At 38.8% G+C, this 20,749-nt stretch overlaps 1 protein-coding gene across 2 annotated transcripts in view; it reads right to left on the bottom strand.

Moving 5' to 3' along the window:
• The window catches only part of ITGBL1 (integrin subunit beta like 1), a 201,917-nt gene that overhangs the window by 59,933 nt on the left and 121,235 nt on the right, over positions 1-20,749 (bottom strand). For both annotated transcript variants that reach the window (XM_067536829.1, XM_067536828.1), the window contains exon 7: positions 18,505-18,651. In XM_067536829.1, the coding sequence (XP_067392930.1) occupies positions 18,505-18,651 (147 nt within the window). The remainder of the gene's footprint in view (positions 1-18,504; positions 18,652-20,749) is intronic.

The raw sequence follows: 20,749 nt of genomic DNA on the forward strand, positions 1-20,749 counted from the left end.
AAAAAGATTAGGTTATTTGCTGTTTACTATGAAAGGTTTTAAGTATCAGATCAAAACAAGTTGAACTGAAAAAATACATCAAAATACTTCATCTGCAAGCTGAAATAATATGCAGTTAGAGATAAAATTTTGAATGGAAAGATCCATGATTTAAAAAAAATATATGACAGGAAGCAAATTATGTTTCATTTCACTACTGATCGACCACAAGCAATTTTCTATATTTCTAATAGAGGCATGAACTGAGGACAATGAAGCCAGTCATATTTGGTTTATTAACCACAAGAAATAATTCAGCTAAAGTACAGTTTGATTTCAATGTTATGAGTTAAATCAAAATCAGACATAATGCAGGTCAGCACTAATATATAGTCAAAATGTCCAAGTGCTAGTATTAATTTATTTGCAGCATCCCAACTGTGTATTAATTCCTTCTACTGTCAGAGTCCATTTGAAAGTTAATAAGAAGCAATGAAAAACCAATGATAGTATCAAAATGTTTTGGTGCAGCTATTGCAAGTTATGCAGCAAAACCTGGGCCTCTGTTCAATGTCTTTATGGCAATACTCTGCTACTCCTACTCACACTGAGTAATATCTTACTTCTCCAGTAGCACATTAAAATCAGTGGAACTACTTGTGCAGCAAGGTACTACCCAGCAAGAGAAAGGATTAAGCCCATTACTTCTTGTCCTTTCTTCAGTGGAAATGGAGAACAATCGATCATCCACTCTATATGAACCCTTAACCTATTTGAAAACTTATCAGGTCTCCCTTCAGTCCTCTTTTCTCAGACTTAAAAGTGCTCTATTTTTTTAACCTTTCACAAAAGTTAGGTTTTCTAAACCTCTTATGTTTGCTGTCCTATGGACTCTCCACAATTTGTCCACACATTTCTCAATGTGTGGCACCCAGAACTGGACACCGTATTCCAGCTGAGGCCTCACGACTGTCAAGTAGAGTGGTTTACATTCAACACTCCTTTTGATACACCCTACAATGGTATTAACTTTTTTGGCAACTGTATCACATGGTTGACTCATATTCTATTTGTGATCCACTCTGTCTCCCACATCCTTTTCAGGAGTACTACTGCCTAGCCCGTTATTCCATATTTTGTATTTGTGCATTTGATTTTTCCCTCTTAAGCATAGTACTTTGCATCTGTCTTTACTGAGTTTCATCTTGTCGACTTCACACTAATTCTCCAATTTGTCAAGGTCGTTTTGAATTCTAATCCTGTCCTCCAAAGTGCTTGCAACTGCCCCCAGCTTGATGTCATCCGCAAATGTTACAAACATATGTTCCACTTCATTACAAAGGTCATTAATGAAAATATTGATTAGTACCAGACTCAGAACATAACCCCTGCAGGACCCCACTAGAAATGTCCCCCCAGTTGGACAGCAAACTATTGATAACTATTCCTGGAGTATGGTCTTTCAACTAGTTTTGCCCCCACCTTTTGGCAATTTCATCTACACCAAATTTCCCTAATTTGCTTATGAGAAAGTCATGTGGGATGGCGTCAAATACCTTACTAAAATCAAGATATATCATGTCTACAGCTTCCCTCCATTCACAAGACTAGGGATCCTGTCAAAGATGGAAATGAGGCTGGTTTGGTATCATTTGTTCTTGACCAATCCATGTTAGAGGATAATAGGGATATAAGGAATAGCTAAGTGCTTACAAACTGATTGTTTAATAATTTGGTCCAGTACCTTTCCAGGTATTCAAGTTAAGCTGACTGCTCTATAATTCCCAGGTCCTCTTTGTTTCCCTTTTTAAAGGTGGGAAACTTTGTACCTTTTCTCCATTCCTCTGGCGTGTCTCCCATCCTTCACGAATTCTCAAAGGTAATTGCTAATGGTTCTCAGATTGCTTCAGCTAGTTCCTTAAGTACCCTAGGGTGAATTTAATCAGGCACTGCAGATTTGAATACATTTAACTTATCTAAATATTCTTTAACCCATTCTCTCCTTCTCAATTAAAATTAATTGTATTGAGTATCTGGTCACAATTTACCTTTTTAATAAGGCTGTCAAGCAATTAAAAAAAAGAATTGTGATTAATTGTGAGATTAAAAAATTAATCATGATTAATCACCGTTTAAACTGCACTGTTAAACAATAATAGAATACCATTTATTTAAATATTTTGGATACTTCCTATATTTCTATGACAACACAGAATACAAAGTGTATAATGCTCACTGCATATTTTTTATTACAAATATTTGTACCGTAAAATTGATGAGTATTTCAATTCACCCTCTACAGGTACTGTGGTGCAATCTCTTTATCATGAAAGTTGAACTCACAAATGTAGAATTATTATTATTACATAACTCCCTTCAGCTGAGTGAGTCCTTGTTTGCAAGTAAGGGTGGATTTTACCTCAGGGACTCAGCATGCGGAAGGGGAAGAGAGGCTGAGCTCGCCAGGCCCATTCTCTAATTTTTGTCCTGGCAACAAACGCCCCTTTGGACTTAAAAAATTGTGACACCCCTACTAGAAAAATGTGTGACCCCCCCACCTTCAGCCCCAGGGGGCTTGGGACTTCAGCCCCACTCAGGGCGTGAAGCATCAGCCCCAGTGGGCATGGGACTCTGGGCTTGGGGCTTCAGCCTCTCTTGGGGTGCAGGGCTCATGGCTTCAGCCCACCTTAGGGCTGGGGGCTCTGGACTTCAATCCCCTTCAGGGCTGGGGGCTCCAGGCTTTAGCCAGGCTTGGGACTCCAGCCCCTCTATTGCCCGCAGAGCTCCAGCCTGGGGCTTCAGCTCCCCACTACCTCTGGAGCTGTAGTATCAGCCCCACCGTTTCCAATGCCTCTCTCCCCACCCAGAGGTAGGTGATTAACGCTTAATGCATAAATTTTGTTTTCCGTTAATCGCAGGTGTTAACTGTGATTAATTGACAGCCCTACTTTTTAGTGAAGACTGAAGCAAACAGGTCTTAGACACCTCAGCCTTTCTGATGTCATCATTTAGTAGCTCTCCTTAGCTACTAAGTAGAGGATATACACTTCCCTTCATCTTTCTCCTTCTCGACGGTAGGGCAAATTGAAAAATGGTAAGTATTTGCCGCCCCCCCAATTGATAGAAACAAAAAGCTTTCATTATGCTCCAAATTTACCATTGAATGTTTTGATTTTTCATCTAAATGAAACAAATTAGTCACAATTCAATAGGAAAAATTTGTTTCAAACTAAAAAATTCCACTGTGATTTAAGTCATATCAAAATGATTTTTTTTCTGATTTTAGATCTTTGTTTTACCCCTTCTTCCTTCTGATTGAAAAAGGGGGGGGGGAAGAAAATGGAGAGACAATGCTTCACCTCAAAAAATGCTCAATCTACTCCTCCCCAAAAATTGTCATTTCAATTTGAATAGAATCAAGTTGAAATCATTTTATTTATTTTGAACTGAAACAAAATTTCTTCTTTGAACAAAAAAATTGCTAAACTATCAAATGATATGAATATTTCCATGAAAATTCTTCTCCTTTGAAGTCATTTTCACCAGAAAAAAAAATCTGACAAGTAGTTTGAACCTGCCCTCGTACGCATTTAATTAATATAAAAAGCGCCATCTACTGAGAAGATGAATATGTAGCATTGTTCATAAGTGATTAAGTGAAGTTACCACTTGATGCATTGCAAATGGCTTTCAAAGTCTAGCTGTCAACAGAGACTTCTCCAATGTTCAATGCTGTCTATTTCAAGGGATTTATTTTGGGCTCCTCTCTGGTTTTCCTAGTTATCGATTGTTGCATTTTTGCACTCAGAGAGATTGGTTTAGGTTTGCTTATAGAAAAACATACTTGCTTGGTATCTGGAGATACCTCATGACCATATAAATACACACAGTCCTTCTTGCATTATTATAGCACTGACAGCATACTGAATTCTGTAACATGCACCAAGCAAACAGCAGTGCGCATTAATTGACAGGATGTTCCATGCATATGGGGTGGTATAAAAGTTGGAGTGCATAAAGGAGGCAAAAGATGCAGTTCAGCAAGACATATGAGTAGACTGGGAAAGAAAACAGATTAAATTAGATGTATAGGTAGAAAACAAATTAAATGTAGGCACTGACATCTAAGGGCTTCAATCTCCACTGCTTTGCAATTTGCATAGCTATTTTCTCCTGCATAAAGTTGGGGTAAAATGATATCATTCTGAAGCCATCTATGAAACTCAAGCGGGGGCAGATTTATGGAGAGCGATTAAAGTGACGAGGAGTTCTTTTAACTTAATGCAACATGACAGGGGAAGGATTACATATAAAGCAGTTTATCAGAAGTTAGATGTTTTCTGTCTATTAATGTGGGCAATACATCTTCAGTTATGGTACCCATAAAAATGCAGTAACAATATTTAAGACAAATGAGAATACCTGATGCTGTTTGTTTGCCCTTCTCACCCGTTGCATCTCAGATGCTAGATTAAACACCTATTAATATTTTTAATACAGCAGCTTCTTTGATTTAGAATTTACTTTTTTCAGACTGCTTCTGGAATTGAGAGAGTTTATTCACACTAAGCTTTTAATATTAAAACTGGAGAAATGAGAATCTGCTAAATTTCAAAGGGTAAAATTTAGTGATTTAGTAAGAGGTAATTAGTTTTGCTAGTTATGTCCTGTTTTATTGGTATTTTATGGTTTGATTTAGATGACAGACTGAAGAGAATGCAAACAGACAATAAAGAAGACCTTAAATTTAATTTAAAATTAATTTATATGATAAAAATAATTTTCCTAACAGAAAAGACAAAGCACTGAGACTGACAGTGTTCGGCTGTTGAACAAATGGAGACCTAAAGAATGAGCGCAGCATGGGTGAACCGAGAACCCTATAAGGACAGGAAAATTAGGATAATTTTTTAAAAAAGAAATACATTTAAGGTATGTAGGAAAATGATTAGGAAATCCAGCCACAGAACTGAGTCTGGGCTGTGTGTTGCACCATGCAGGTGGTAGTGGAAGAGAGAAATGCTGTAGGAGTGGGGCTTTGCAACAAACTTTGTAAAACTATTTGGGAAACCAGCAGGGTGAATGACCCTCCAAATACAAGCAAAGGAGTGTGGATTACTGGTGGTATCAGTATATATCCCATAACAAGGTTGCCCTGTGTTGCCTGCTCTATGAATAGAATATTGATTATATTACTGATTTAGTTTCCCAGTTAGCACTCTGAAACTTGGTAGGGTCTTGTCCCAAGATCAGGCCCAGTATTATCAAAACTACTATTCAGTAGGGAGCCCCAACGTGCTCTGTTGCAACATTCTCACTTAGGAAATCACACTACATTTATAATAGTTTTTTTAATACAGTTTGCAAATTCACAAACTCTCTAACCCAACAAAGCAGGTGGAGATCATATAGAATGAGCTGAGCATCCGTCTACTTACACCAACCCTTGCAAAACAATCTGAAGCATTAGTTATCTTCCTCATCTCCCCCCTCACCATCACCACCAGTGGTTGTCACCCTGGCATCTATCAAGGGGTCCCTCTCTCACTCTCAAAGCACACAGGCTGGGATGTAACTTTTATAATGTGTTACACTGATGCCACTACGCCTAATGATTATTCAGTTGGGGTTTCAGTCCCTTGTCCTTATTTGTAGTTCCTCACCTTACTAATGTTGGGGTTTCCTTTTCCTATAGGTTATTAATCCTCAAGCTCATTAATATATATGTTAATTAGCCATGGCATCCTTGTGGTCAGACATCTGCTGATACTCTTAACTAAAAATAGCCCAAGCTGGTATAAACAAGCACCTTGTGATTTCCTACCAGCAATTCAGTCACGACAGCATTCCATCTTGTGATATCTTATGATCTTCTAGGGCAGGGGTGGGGAACCTTTTTTATGTCAAGGGCCTGATGGTGGCCCTGGCGGCGGGGGAGAATTTGGTGGTGGGGGAGAATTCGGCGGTGGCGCGGTTTCACAGCGGCGGCGGGGGGCAGTGCCCGACGCCGAAGTCCCCCCCGCCGCCGAAAAGGGGCAAACGGCGGCAGGGTTTCGGTGGCACGGTTTCGGCGGCGGGCACTGCCCCCCCACGGAACCCCACCACCGCCGTGAAACTGCGCCGCCGCCGAATTCTCCCCCCTCCCCCCGCCAGGTCCAGACCAAATCATTTCGCGGGCCTTATACGGCCCGCCGCGGGCCGGACGTTCCCCACCCCTGTTCTAGGGTTACTCTTGGTTAGCTACTTATACAAAGGCTTTTGAGGCCTTCTGTCTTAATTAGTTTGGCTAGGTTATTGTCTTACAGGCCTTGAAGAGAGCAGACTCACTGCATTATTTATACCTATGCCTCACCCATCAAATACCTAGATCTATAGGCAATACCTGAGGGTGAGAAGGAAGAGGTTAAGGAGAGCCTGAAAAAACTAGCAGATATGGCTGGATCAGAGCAATTACTGCTCATTTGGGGAGATTTCAGCACTGGCACGGGATCAAGTCGATCAGGCTATGAGAAGATACTGGGCCCACAGAATGCAGAGAACGCCCTGCCTCTATATTCCACTCCCCTCTTCAGGGCCCTTTTAAGAACTCACTTAGTTCAACAATGATTGAAACTGTTCCCCCTTGGGGTCCAATTTATTGAGTCCTCCAGTGCATACAGGACCTCTAGACCCAAAGCCCATGTGGTGTCTCAATTAATCCCAATAACACAAAGCACAAACTCATACATTCTTTGGCCCATCTGGCCTTTACACTCTCTACCCTGCTTTAACAGGGTCTCTCTCAGGCCTCTTTGCCTGGAGAACTTTCTCCCACACTCTCCTGCATCTTAGCTTTCACCCTGCTGATTCAGGGCCCTGCAAGAGCACTCTTGTTCACTGCAGTCTCCTGAGCTTCCCCTTTTACTGCAGTTTCCTGATCTTTTTATATGGGGAATCACTTGATTCAACCCAGGTGTAGCTCATCCTGTAATCAGGGCTGGTTTAGATCGAGGCTCTCCAGCCCCCAGGCGAGCCACCCTGTTACAGTGAGTTTTGTGGTATGTATAAGATTTGTTAAATTCTAATCCTCCAAAACAGAAGCCTGAATCTGATGTTATTTTAGCTGTCCATGAAGGCAGGGACACTTTTAGTATGTGCCTATAGCTCTATTAGTCTCACCAGCAGAGGTTGCTAAAGGATGTACCGAGTCAATATAACCCATAGCTATCCTGGCCACATCATCTTCCTGGCCAGTGTTACCTTATTTTTGTTCCAGAGGGGTAGCCGTGTTAGTCTGTATATAGCAAAAACAACGAGAGTTCTGTGACACTTTAAAGACTAACAAATTTAATTTTTGTAGGCATAAGCTTTTGTGAGACTCAGCTCACTTCATCAGATGCAGAGGTAGAATGATACAGTAAATAGGAAATATAGATATACAAGTGCATAGAGAACAATGGGGGAGGTGGATGAAAGCCGGGTACTTGAGGGCTAATGATAGTCATTGATTAGGAGGTGAGAATGGGTGAGCAAAGCAATTACCTCTTGTAATGAGAGAGCCATTCCAAATTTCTGTTTAAACCCAGTTTGAATGTGTCAAGTTTGCAGATCATTTCTAACTCAGCAGTATCTCTTTGAAGTCCATTTTTGGAGTTTTTCTGGAGAAGTACAGCGACTTTCAGGTCAGTGACAGTGTGCCCTGGAAGATTAAAGTGTTCTCCCACTGGTTTATGGATGTTGTTATTTTTTATGTCTGATTTGTGTCCATTTATCCTTTTGTGTAGTGATAGCCCAGTTTGGCCAATGTACATTGCAGAGAGGTATTGCTGGCACATGATGGCATATATAACATTAGTGGATGTACAGGTGAATGAGCCCCTTATGGTGTGATTGATGTGGTTAGGACCAGTGATGTTGTCACTGGAGTCGATGTGTGGGCAGAGCTGATGGTTTGTTGCAAGGATGGGTTCCTGGGTTGGACTTTTTGTAGGGTGTATGGTTGCTGGTGAGTATTTGCTTCAGGTTGGGGGGCTATCTGTAAGCTAGGATGGGTCTGTCGCCCACTGCCTGAGCGAGAGACGGATCATCTGCTAGGATAGGTTGTAGATCTTTATTGATATATTGGAGAGATTTTAGTTGGGGACTGTAGGTGATGACCAGTGAGGTTCTGTTGTTTTCTTCATTGGGTCTGTCCTGTAGTAGGTGACTTCTGGATATCCATCTGGCTCTGTCAATTTGTTTCTTTACTTCTCCAGGTGGGTATTGTAGTTTTAGGAATGTTTCATAGAGATCCTGCAGGTGTTTGTCTCTGTCTGAGGGATCAGAGCAAATCCGGTTGTATCTTAAGGCTTGGCTTATTTTTGGGCTCTGATGACCCCTTCTGGGCTCCGTGGAAGAGAGAAGGTTGAAATCATTTTCTGTTGTCAGAACCATATGCCATAATTTGTGCTGGCAGGAGCTTTGTAAATGGAGAATGTTTGCCCATTGATCTTAAATTATGTTACTTGGCATAATATTGGAGAAGACAAGCCTTTAAAAGATGGTTAAAACTCTGATCACACTCCAATCCTCTGGAATAATGGCTATTTTTAATGACAAATTACTTATTTTTTGGAAGCAACTCAAGTCCTTTACTCTTTAATTTCTTCAGAACTCTCAGATAAATACCGGTCCTGATGGTTTGATGCCCTGTATTTTCTGAAGTTGGTCTGTTCCTTCTCCTCCCTCTTTTCCATATTTTTCTCTTTTAAATCACTGACAATTCCTCACCTTCAGACTTGGTAAAAAGTAACCTCAAATTACACTGTGTTTTAGGATTAAACTAACCTAAATCTCTAAAACTAACACTTAACTTTATTTTTAACTAATAGAAAAAATATTCTAATCTGACAAAAGCTGACTTTTGTCAACAAACAGTGGAGGTGTACACACTGCAATGCTTCTTCCACCGACAAAACTCTATAGATATGCACTGCCTGACACGTAGATTTAACAGACCAAACTAACTTCATTTTTCCAGTGCTTGTAATCTCATGTACAAAATCATACTTGCACTTAAAATACCCAGGTGTGCACATACAATTGCCAACTTTGCTTTTGCACATGCAAGCTTACTCACACAATTGTTTCCATATACACTTGTCTATTTTGTTGAATCAATTTGGTTAACAAATTTTTTTTTAAAAGTGGTCCTTTATTTCCTCATTTTAGATGTAAAACAGAACCACATCATTTTATATCATGTTGAATACATTTGTTATTTTCCACCTTGTTCTCAGGTATGCGCAACGTGCTTCATGTGGCACGTGACCAGGATTCACCACCGTATTTGATCTGCTAGTTGGATCATTGGTGTCCCCTGCCTGGACTGGGGACTGATGGGAAGCACGACATGAATGCTGATCCAGGCCCCCATTATTTTCCGTGAACTGCAGTAATTAAGTGGAATCTAGTCAGCTAGCACATATTTACTCTTTTTTTTGCTTTTGGTTCCTTTTGGAATGTCTTGTATTATGTGAACCAACCAAAAATACCTCATGCACTTCTTCATCAAGTAAGCCACGCAGCAGACAGACAGCACTTTAAACTACTGTAAAGCCTCTTTTATTTTGAATACCTGGAATGACACAAGGGGTATTGTAAACATAAACCCACCTTTGGGCAATTCTTCCTATTAAACTAAAGGATATTTCGGTCTTTAGGTTATTTCACTCTTGTACCTTTTAAATTATTCAGGACATTTATAAATCCTGACTTCAAGCCAGGCAGAGCTTCTTAAGTGAACCGAAGCAGGATCAAGCATTTACACAAACCTAACACACTATTATTTTTAAAATTAAGGTTAGGTAGATCTTCTCCAATGGGAAGCACTCATGTTAGTGTCCTACTTGCTAAGTGTCTGGTTCACAAACCATTTCAGCACATTCTATACAAAAGGAAAGATAGTTCATTGCAAGCTTCCAACTAGCTGAAAATATTGAGTACATACAGTTTTTCATTAAGCATTCTAGGCTCTGCAAGCATCCATCAAAGATGTTGAAGTACTCCACAACTATATTCAGCTCACTATCAAATCAAATGGAAAAGACAGACTAGTCAAATATTCAGAAGGAAGTCTAACACAAATTAGTGTCAGTCCATTCTTTGATTAGGTAATGGCAATTAGGATATTTATAGCAATTCACTCCAGGGAAAGGTTACAAAATTGCAAGTCTGCTTCCAAGTGCAGCATCCACTTATGCAAAGCTTTGCCTCGAGTTTTTGGGGGGTACTATGTTCTTTCAAATTTAAACAGCACAGTTTACAGAGGCTATAATGCCGGCATAAGACTGTGGGCTATTATATTGTATTAATATAGAATTGATTTTTCAAAACCCCTGAAGTCGCTTAGGAGCCTAACTCCCATTGACATTCAAATTGGGCATGGGCACGTCTGAAAACATTATTCATAGTATATAAAGTATACAATACCATGCCAAACAGCTGTACAGTATGTCAAATAAGTTTTGACACTTTTACTCCAAAGGGGTGTCAAATACAATACATATGGGTTTTTGTCATGTGTTTTATACTGTGCTCCGCAGTTCTCAGCTCCTCTGGTTTTGACAGAAGATTATGGTCCAGCTAACTGGTAAGCAGGGCATGCAAATGAGAAAGCCAATCATGTCAAAAGGCCTGCTGGTAATCATGGAACAATCAACATTTAACAACAACTGTAGAGTCTCCCTCCCACTGATTTTAACTGCCTGATACAAGTTAAGGATAGTTAATCCTATCCTAAGGATAGATTATGGAATAAATAATGCTCAGAAGCCAGCTGTCAAAAGGAGTGTAGTTGTAGGCATGTCGGTTTCAAGATACTAGAGAGAAAAGGTGGGTGAGGTAATATTAGGGTGACCATACATCCCTAAAATGAAAACAGGACACCGGGTAAGCAAGCAAAGGGAGCAAAAATCACAAAAGTTACCTTTATTTATTTATTTGTAATAAGGATCTGAATGCAGAAGTTGGCTTAGAATAGAAAAGCCCCCATGATTAAAGCACAGAACTGGAGCTCAACAAGATTGAGGTTCAATTTGCTGCTCTTACTACAGCTGTCCATTGTGAACTTTTGCAAGACATTTTTTCTTTCTGTGCTTGTCTGTAAAATGGGGATAACGATACTTTCCTACCTCACAGAGGCATCGTCATATTTAATTCATATCCTGAAAGATCTCAGACACTACAAGAATGAGTGCCATAAAAATGCCCATAAATTACATATATTATGCATAAACCCAGAGTTTCTCCAAATGTATAATCTTGTTCCTGTAAGGTTAAACATGTTATGATGGGATAAGAATATTTTTATAACATCAAGCTTTTTTTTTTTTATAACTTCAATATTAAATTGACTATGTTGGGATACTGTGATAAAATGACTATTTCTGTATCAATGACTGCATGGCTAAAACTGGGGAAAAAATTGTAAATATGTTGAGCCAGATTCTCCACTGGTGTAAATCAGCATAATTCCACTGACTTCAATGGAGTTTCACCTCCTGATTTACACCAGCTGATGATCAAGCTTATATTTTCAAGCAGCAGTCACTTTTCCTCATTTGCAACAATACTTACAAGCAATAGTGAAGGCCACCTATTCAAAGCTCAAAAGAGACAATTCCATAAGTGCATCTGCTTCCAATGTAGTATAAATCTATTCATTATCAGTGTATGGAGATTATTCAGAAAATGGTGTACACTGTACAACTTCCTGGAAGTTGCAGAACATCTTAAATGTATCACTAAAGGCTCAATTCGTGTTTCAGAGTTGTGAAAGGCTGCTATTGTTATTTGCAGTACTAGTGACTAATATTTATGCAATGGTACTACTAGGAAACCATGTTCAGGATCAGATCTTCATTGTGGTAAACATTGTTCCTGCCCTGGAAAGTTTGCTATATCATCATAGCTTTAAACAACGCAACTCACTGACCTTTATCCCTAAACTTTGCTTTCAGACTATAGGGATTGATACCCTGCTAATACCATGCATTATGGAAGCTGAGTGCTAAACTCTTGCGACAGATTCACTGTCTCAATGCACCATGAGTAATCTTTAATATTGCACTGAGCACAAATTGTTCTTCTATTGAGTCAGTCAAAGGGTCATTTTTAAGTAAGAGATTAAAATGCATTTGTACTTTTTCCTGTAAAATATCCAAAGTAGGTATATTTTCAAGAGCTTCTAGGTGACTTGAGTGTCGGAGTCCCATTGACTTTCAACTTCTGAAAATTCAACTGGTATAATTTATTTTGCATTAATAAATAAGAAATCTAATTTTTCAGACATCCAGTTCCAGAATAAAGGCAAAAGGAAGACTTCTGCAGTTATAAAGACAGTCTCTTTCACCACACATGTAAAATAAACAAACATAATTACAGAACAGGGATTAAAATGCTAAAAGATATCAATAGGAAGCTTAGGTGTTTGTCTTTGGGTCATTCATGCACAATGACTGACTAGAGCAAACAGATTATAAAGAAGCTTTCATCTGCTTTCCTCAAAAATAAACTAATTCCCTTATTGTTTTCAGTTCTCTTCTTTCAGGTTTTTGGATTATTTTTGACACTTGTTCTTAACCCTAGAGAGAAGCTCAACTGCGTGCTGCCCATTATAAATTTATGAAAGTCATTTGTCATGTTCTATATAGTTGATAGTGATAAGCTGCCTCCTTTAGTGCTGAAATTGCTTATGCGGAATTTCATTTTCTTAAAATATTTTTTCCTTTATCTCAGACACTGATCTCCTTATACAATTTGTTCTTTAAAGATGCGACCTCTTATTATGAAAAGCGTTACACTGGCATTGAGAAACTTTGCAGCAAATAAAAAAATGCTACTGTGAATAAAACTCTAAAAGTTGTTACTGCATCTGCGTGAATAAGGCCAGGCTGTGTGAATAAGGCTAGAGGCTAAACCCCCTGTGACATAACTCTGCCAGGGAGGTATTTGAGAGACTGAGTTTTCGGAGAAGTTAGTTTTGGGACTCACTAGCACTATCATTTGCTCTTTTTCTTCTTTTATATAGAAGAAGAACTATAGGAAATTAAAAAAATCAGGTTGATGTAACTGAGAAGATATCTAATTACCAGAGTAAAACTTGGACCTATCCTTACAATACCATGCAAGGATGTAGAAGGTGTGAAGTGTCCCTTTACTCCTCAGGACGTTATCTGCATCACAGGTCTGAGCACAGATGGAAGAGAATCCTCCATGCAGTTGCTGCTCCCCCACATCCACACAAGCAGCCAAAGAGTGGGCAGACACTGATGAGGAACAGTTGTAGTCTGGGTTTGTTTTCCCAACATGCCAGCAGGTTCTCCAGTAGCAGTTTGCTTGCCCCTAGAGAGATTGCAAAGTCAGGAAGGGAGCTGTGACTCAGAGTTCTTTCCCTTGTCTGCTCCTGGGACAGATTGAAAAGTTGCAATCTAGCTTTACACTAGTGTAACTGATTCCAATTATCAAATTGGGGTTTATTAATTTTCCTTCTTAACTCCTTTTTCATTCTTTGTTGTCTTTAGGAAAATATAGGGAGATCCTGATTTATTTACTCCAGAGGCTGAAAATATTTTATTTTATTGTGCTTCTTTTTCTCTCTTTCATTCTCATGTTGAGATGATAGCAATCTTTATAATTAAATAAAAGCTTAAATTCTGCATGTGTCATGCATATGCCATGCCTCAACTCTGCTACATTTTCTTATCTTGTAGGGCGGATGCCATCTCCATTACTGCTCATGCAAGAAAATAACCTGCTCTATGTTTGACTAATAAAAATGGCAGTTTGTGATAACTAAGTTGTGTGTGCACATGCACATGCGTGGACTCTTAGGCTAAAACTTAGACCTTTTGGAATTAAAAAACCCTCCAAAATCAAAGCTCACTTGATAAACCAGCTTACAGTTTATGTAACCACATTCTTTTAATATACATACTAAATATACTGGTCCACTGAATCATCCAACTAGCAGCTAGTGATAAAAGTAAACTTGGATGAGTTTTATGGTCCATGTTGAATTCATTACAAATAAATCCACATGAACTAAAGACCACCACCCATCATTGTAAGGTACCAACTTCCAGGGAAAAATTTCCCTGAAATCAATGAGTGTTGCAATATAAGCTGTGACAACACGAGCTGTTCCCAAGACAAACAGATAACCATCCTTCCCCAGCTGAGGAGCCAGTCAATGGGTTTTCTCACTTAACTGAAAAATTGATAGCAGAGACACAAACAACAGGAATCAAAATCAAATTCAGGTTTGCTGCATGACAGCCCAGAGCATCACTTCTAGGCTACCAGTGTGGTCCAAAGCATGTTGTAATAGGCATATTCCTATCACAATAGTCTATAATAAATTAAGCATAACACTTTGAATTTGCCTTTCATTCAAAGATTTTAAAACACTTCAACAAACCTTATTGGGTTTAATGTCTGTGAGATAAATATCCCCATTTTATAGGAGGGGAAACAGAAAGAGAAAAAAATCTTCCCTCAATGAAAAGACACTGCTGCATCACTCTCACTAAAGAACATTTACATTCCCCTACATAGGTAATTTTTATGGAAGGGATGATCTGGCCCATTTTTTCCTCAGCTACTATAAATAAAATGATATGATACTGATAAAACACAGTACACACATTTTTCAAAAAACTGCAGAATATTAGTCTCAGACAAAGTAATGTAAATCCAACAAAAAAAAGAGTCATGTAGCACTTTAAAGACTAACAAATTTAATTTCTGCAGGCATAAGCTTTCGTGGGCTGCAACCTACTTCATCAGATGCAAGAAACAGAAATCAGATAGAGGGTATATATACACATCCAAGGATAAGGAACAACAATGGGGAGGATAGGTGTTAGCAAAGTCCATTCAGTTAGAGTAGATGAGGCCTATTCATAACCATTGATTAGAAGGTGAGAATGTGTGAACAGTGACAATTACTTCTTCTAATGAAATAACCATTCCAAGTCTCTATTCAGACCCAGTTTGATTGTGTCAAGTTTGCATATGAGTTCCAGTTGTGCAGTTTCTCGCTGAAGTCTGTTTTTGAAGTTTTTTTGTAGAAGTATGGCAACTTTCAAATCAGCTACAGGGTGTCCTGGGAGATTGAAGTGCTCTCCGACTGGTTTATGGATATTACCATTTTTTGTGTCTGATTTGTGTCCATTTATTCTTTTGCGTAGTGACAGTCCGGTTTGGCCAATGTACATGGCAGAGGGGCATTGCTGGCACATGATGGCATATATTACATTAGCAGATGTGCAGGTAAATGAACTCCTTATGGTGTGGCTGATGTGGTTAAGACCTGTGATGGTGGCACTAGAATTGATGTGCGGGCAGAGCTGGCAACGGGATTTGTTGCAGGGATAGGTTCCTGAGTTAGTGTTTTTGTTATATGGTGTATAGTTGCTGGTGAGTATTTTCTTCAGGTTGGGGGACTGTCTGTAAGCAAGGATAGGTCTGCCTCCCACAGCTTGAGCGAGTGAGGGATCATCTGCTAGGATAGGTTGTAGATCCTTAATGATGTGTTGGAGAGATTTTAGTTGGGGGCTGTAGGTAATGGGCAGTTGTGTTCTGTTGTTTTCTTTGTTGGGTCTGTCCTATAGTAGGTGACTTCTGGGTACATACTTTCTCTTCATATGGAAGTATAAGGGGCTTATTTCCCTCCCTCCCCCTGCTTTTTTTTTTTTTTTTTTTTTTTAAAGTATGGCCCACACTTTGTGTGTTTTTTATATAATATTTTAAAAGTTCAAAGCTGAATTTCTGGAAGATTTATGTTTTTTTATTTTCAAATCAGAAAGTTTTGGAAAATAAGCAAAAACCTCAAGGTGGCCAGCCAAAGCTTCTATGGAATGTTTCCTCAGTGCCCCGTTAGCCAGTAACTGAGCTTACTTTGGCAATTATTGAAATGAAGTATTATAACATTTCTAACTTACATTTAACATTTCCATATAAAAATACCACTTAGTACATTGTTGAACAATCTTAGGAATCCAACATCATGACAAAATGTCTCATGTTTAAACATTCTCCACCTGAAACTAAGTACACAGCAATATTTAATATAAAAAGGTGAAACAGGTATGAATTACAATTTCCTGCTCCTTGTTTTCTACACGTTATGGTTAAGAAGCAAATTATCTCTTTGGGGCAAATGATATTAAGAATAACCATAATATTTTGTCCTCATTTAGCACCTTCTATCCAAAAAGTATTAGTGTTTTACAGCAAGTGGTTTAGTATCATGATCCCCATTGACCAAAAGAAAAAATGAGGCATTCAGAATGAATTCTCCAAGGACACACAACGACTAGCACTGTAACAAACAGCAACTGCATCTCCTGACTCCTAGTCCCCTCTTCTAATCCAGAAATAAATGTCTTACTAAACAAAACTCCCATTAAATGATATTGTATGCATAATTTCCTCGTACGGTAGTGCAAATTTACTCTTATTTTCCTTGCATCCTAGCTAAAAGAAAAGCATTACAAGAAAATGACCAAAATAGTAATGTATGGACACCAAGAACAAGGACAAGGATTTTTAAAAAGTATTTAGGTGTCCAAGTCCCACTGAAATTCAATGGGAATTGGGTGCCTAACTCTCTTTGGTTCCATTGAAAATCCTAGTCAAGGTAACTATGATGATATCAGAAACAGAGAAACATCCAGTTTGAAAAGGGACAGATTTAAAAAGCAATAAGAAATTAAAATTGAATGCTCTTAAAACTCACCCCAATCTCAAGAAGAAATTTACTCACAGAACTAAACCATTTGTAAGGTACCACATTCCAGGGAAAAAAGTATCCTTTAAATCACATAGTGATACCAATAATGGGTTGGGGAAAGCAGACCCACTGCATTAAAGACTTTCAGCAGGTTCCTATTTTCTAGCACGATGACATTTAAGTTTCAGGAATAGTTTACAGACACTAAGGAGGCAATCCCACTGCTACATCCATAAAACCTCCTTCCAGGATACATGTTCCCTTGCACCTTCTAGCATCTAGTTCTTTCTTGCTATCTACATGCTTCTATGGCCCTCTTAACTGCGGTATTTGAGCACCTCACAATCAGTCATCAATGGATTTTTGTTCTCACAACACCCCTGTGAGGTAGGGTAGTATTATTATCTCCAGTTTACAAATTGGAAACTGAGGTAAAGGTAAGCCTGAGCTCTGGGACCCTCCCATCACAAAGGATCCTAAAGCCCAGGCTTCAGCCAAAGCCCAAACATCTATACCACAACTGAACAGTCCCTTAGCCTGATCCCTGTGAGCCTACATCAGCTGGCATGGGCCAGGCATGGGTTTTTAATTGCAGTGTAAACATACCCTCTGTTAACTGACTGCACAAGTGTAATGTATTGGTAATATTCAAAACCTCCTAATCCAGCCAAACCAAAACATTATTTTTCCACCCAAAAGCACTTCCTCTTGTGAATGCTATTTCTCTGCTAAAAGTTCAACATTCTGCCCTCATAGCCTGATGAAAAGCTGCTGATAATTCCTAGTTCTTGTAGGAGATAACTAGTTCTATGCAAGAACTGTTATTAACAGCTACACATTTGTGAAAGAAAAAACACAGGCAAATGTCAATGTGGCACTGCTAACTTGGGTGAATAGCTTTTGACCTCTGTTTTACTCCTGGTTATTACAGATGGTATTAGTGAAAGAAGCAATCACAAATTAAATGACATTTAAGGTTTGATGCAATAATTCAAGAGCAGCTTTAGTCCTTTCCCAGCAAATGGTATAGTGGGGCAGACTTCATAACAACTTCAATGATGAATTCTAAAAAAAGCCTATATATCATATTTACCTTTCTAGTCTCTTGAGAGCAGAATCATATTTCATATTTTGATAAGTCAACATGAATGGAATCCATTCTCTTTTAGATTAATTTTTCCTCTTGCATGTTATTTGTGTTTATATTGTCACAACTGTACACCTGAGGCTGCACACTTAATTGAATAAAAGTCTGTTCATAAATAATTGTTTTAGTCAAAGCTTTTGAAAAGGCAACTGAAAAGTAAGCAGGCAGTTGTATAGGGCTCAATCCCGCGGTCAATGGGACAGATCCTCTGCCGGTGCATATCTGCATCACTCCAAAGTCAAAGGAGTTATACCAATTATACAGATGCTGAGGATATGACACTTCCAATTCAGTGGGAGTTGTCCAAGCACAGGGCGCAAGAATAGGCCCATACTCTGAATATATCCTCACTAAAGAACTAATTGAAGTGATCTTGAAATCTCCTCTGCAAAAACTGAACACACTGAAGTAAGTGAAATATAGTATAATGCAGCAGAAGCCAAGAAAAGAAAAAGGTGCTCTTTCTCCTATTCTCCCTTCACACCACTATATAAATCATGCAGATGTGACTCATACACAATGAGGAAATTTCAAGCTCTTTAAAACAAGAAACTTATGAATAGAAAAATTTTAATCAGAAGTAGATTATGAGGGCATGACAAAGATCCTAACGAACTTCACTTACCTCTTCCGGAACACGATAAATGAGAGTTTCCTTGGCATTTCTTAGAGCTGTCCTCGGCTGACAATGGACAAGAACTTGGATGTTCACACTTCTTTCCAGTCCATCCTTCTTTACAATCACATCTTCCACAATTACACTGTCCATGACCTTTACAATGAATACAATTAAAGTCTTCTAAGTCAGTCTCAATAAGGACAATAGATACATTAAAGGCTAATGATAGTAAGCACTGTCTCTAATTTCTAAAACTCCATTTTTATTAAATAATTATCATGGGAAGAAGTTCAATATAATCAAGCCATTGCAATATTTTCTGTATGGTAATAATAATGGATGCCATCTGCCTGTGTTATCATATAGTTTCTAGACCATTTAATTATTATTCTTTTTTTAAAAAACACTGTAGCATCTGATATATGGTATACATTCTCAAACACTGTTAACCAAAGAGGTAAAGTCGCTCAAATGTATTTTCTCACAACAATGCAAACCCTAAGCAGCAAGGCAACCATAAGACAACTTTCAAACTCAACACAACACCACTCTCCATGCTTTATCTCACTACCATGACAATAACTTAGCCTTACCTGCACACAAATACCCTCTGTTATGCACTCACTTTCAGTTCAACACTACTTTGTCTCACAATGCATATATAAATACATTGTAGATCACACTGCAGTGCAAAATCTTTACTTTGAACTTCCAATGCTACATAATTTACTGACAATTTCAGTATTATATACACATCATACCACATAGAAGATTATGAAGTTCATGGCATACTCAACATTTCATCCCCTATCAAAATCACAAATTTCTACAATGTATTTAAATAATTATTTTAAAAAAATCTAGATCAACTTTACGATATATTCTACTTTAAACCAATAAGCAAATGGCTGTGCTGTGGAATACACTTTTCCTGGGCCTACATCAACCATTCCGTTCTGGTTAGCTAATGTCAACCAACTCAGCAACACCTCACAAATCAAGTTTCAACACAATAACATTTTGTAACATACACAAGCTGCTTGTTATTTGCATGGTAGTGAAGATATACATTTGACCAACCTTAGCTTTAACTTAATTAAGTTTTGTTTGCAGTTCCTAGTTTGTTTGTCTGAATTAACGCCCCCTCAGCCCTGCTGTGCACATGCTCCCAGTGGAGGGAACAGATAAGTCAGTTCGGTGCTGGCTGAGGAGGAGCACGGATGTGTGCTGCCTGCTCCCGCTGAAGGAACGTCAGCTCTCCACACTGCAAAGGCGGGTATTCCTGACTATATTATGGGGGAACCCCCCCGGCTATGGACAATCACCAAAAGCTTTCTTCAGCAGCAGAGTAAAGTTTGAAACAGGGCATAAATGCTTGTTTCTTTAGCCCAGCTCCCGGGCCAATTCTGCTTCCAAGAACCTCAGCCAGTCACCACCCACTGCTTTAAGTCCGACCCACTCTTCTTTTGTCCAGTGTCCCATCCAGTTTTCTTCTTGCAAACAATAAGCACATATGTTTTATAGATCTAGTCTGATTACATTGAAATGTTTATACTTGCAAATACTACATGTCTAAAATGTATGCAGTTACTAGTTTACAAGCAGAAAACTGAAGGAGGCAGGGGGCAAGAAGCACTCTACCTCTATAAGAAGGCCAGCAGAGCAGCTGCCATTCTGCAGGTGCACAGGAAGTGATTTTTCTTTACATTTGTTAATTGATTTTCCTTTCAATATGCCGAAGGCCAGCTCTTCTGTCCTCTGTTGGTTTTGTGCACCTGCTGGCAGACTGAGCATTGGCCAAATGCCCCTGTGATCCAGCTGTGCATCTCTGAGAATCTCTCCTGCTAAAACAGCAATGTATGCGCTAACCAGACAAAAGAACATAGTTTGTAGGTGAATGTGGGTGTTTTCATATGGGAAGCCTCATTTTGTTGTTGTCTGCTTTCTATAATCTGGATGTTAACATGATTATCTTTAAAGGAGAAGAGTCATTAAGAAGGTGAACTTCTCTAAGAGAAGTTCACTCAGTTAGACACCAAACAGCATTAAGCTCTTTAGAAGAGGACATCCAGTTAGCAACATGAAATACTGTAAATTGCCAATCACCCTCAAGTAATGTGAAATCTCTGAAGGGAGCTACCCTTCTGTGATGTTAAGCCTTAGCAGCAGGGCTCCCAGTTCCCATGGTATGAAGTCTTTGAAATGACTGTTGGTATTTCATTCAGCCACAGTAAAATTCTTATCTGTAACA

Source organism: Emydura macquarii, unplaced genomic scaffold, assembly GCF_026122565.2.
Source record: "Emydura macquarii macquarii isolate MOO-44397 ecotype Brisbane River unplaced genomic scaffold, CSIRO-AGI_Emac_v2 contig_3671, whole genome shotgun sequence".
NCBI lineage: Eukaryota > Metazoa > Chordata > Testudines > Chelidae > Emydura > Emydura macquarii.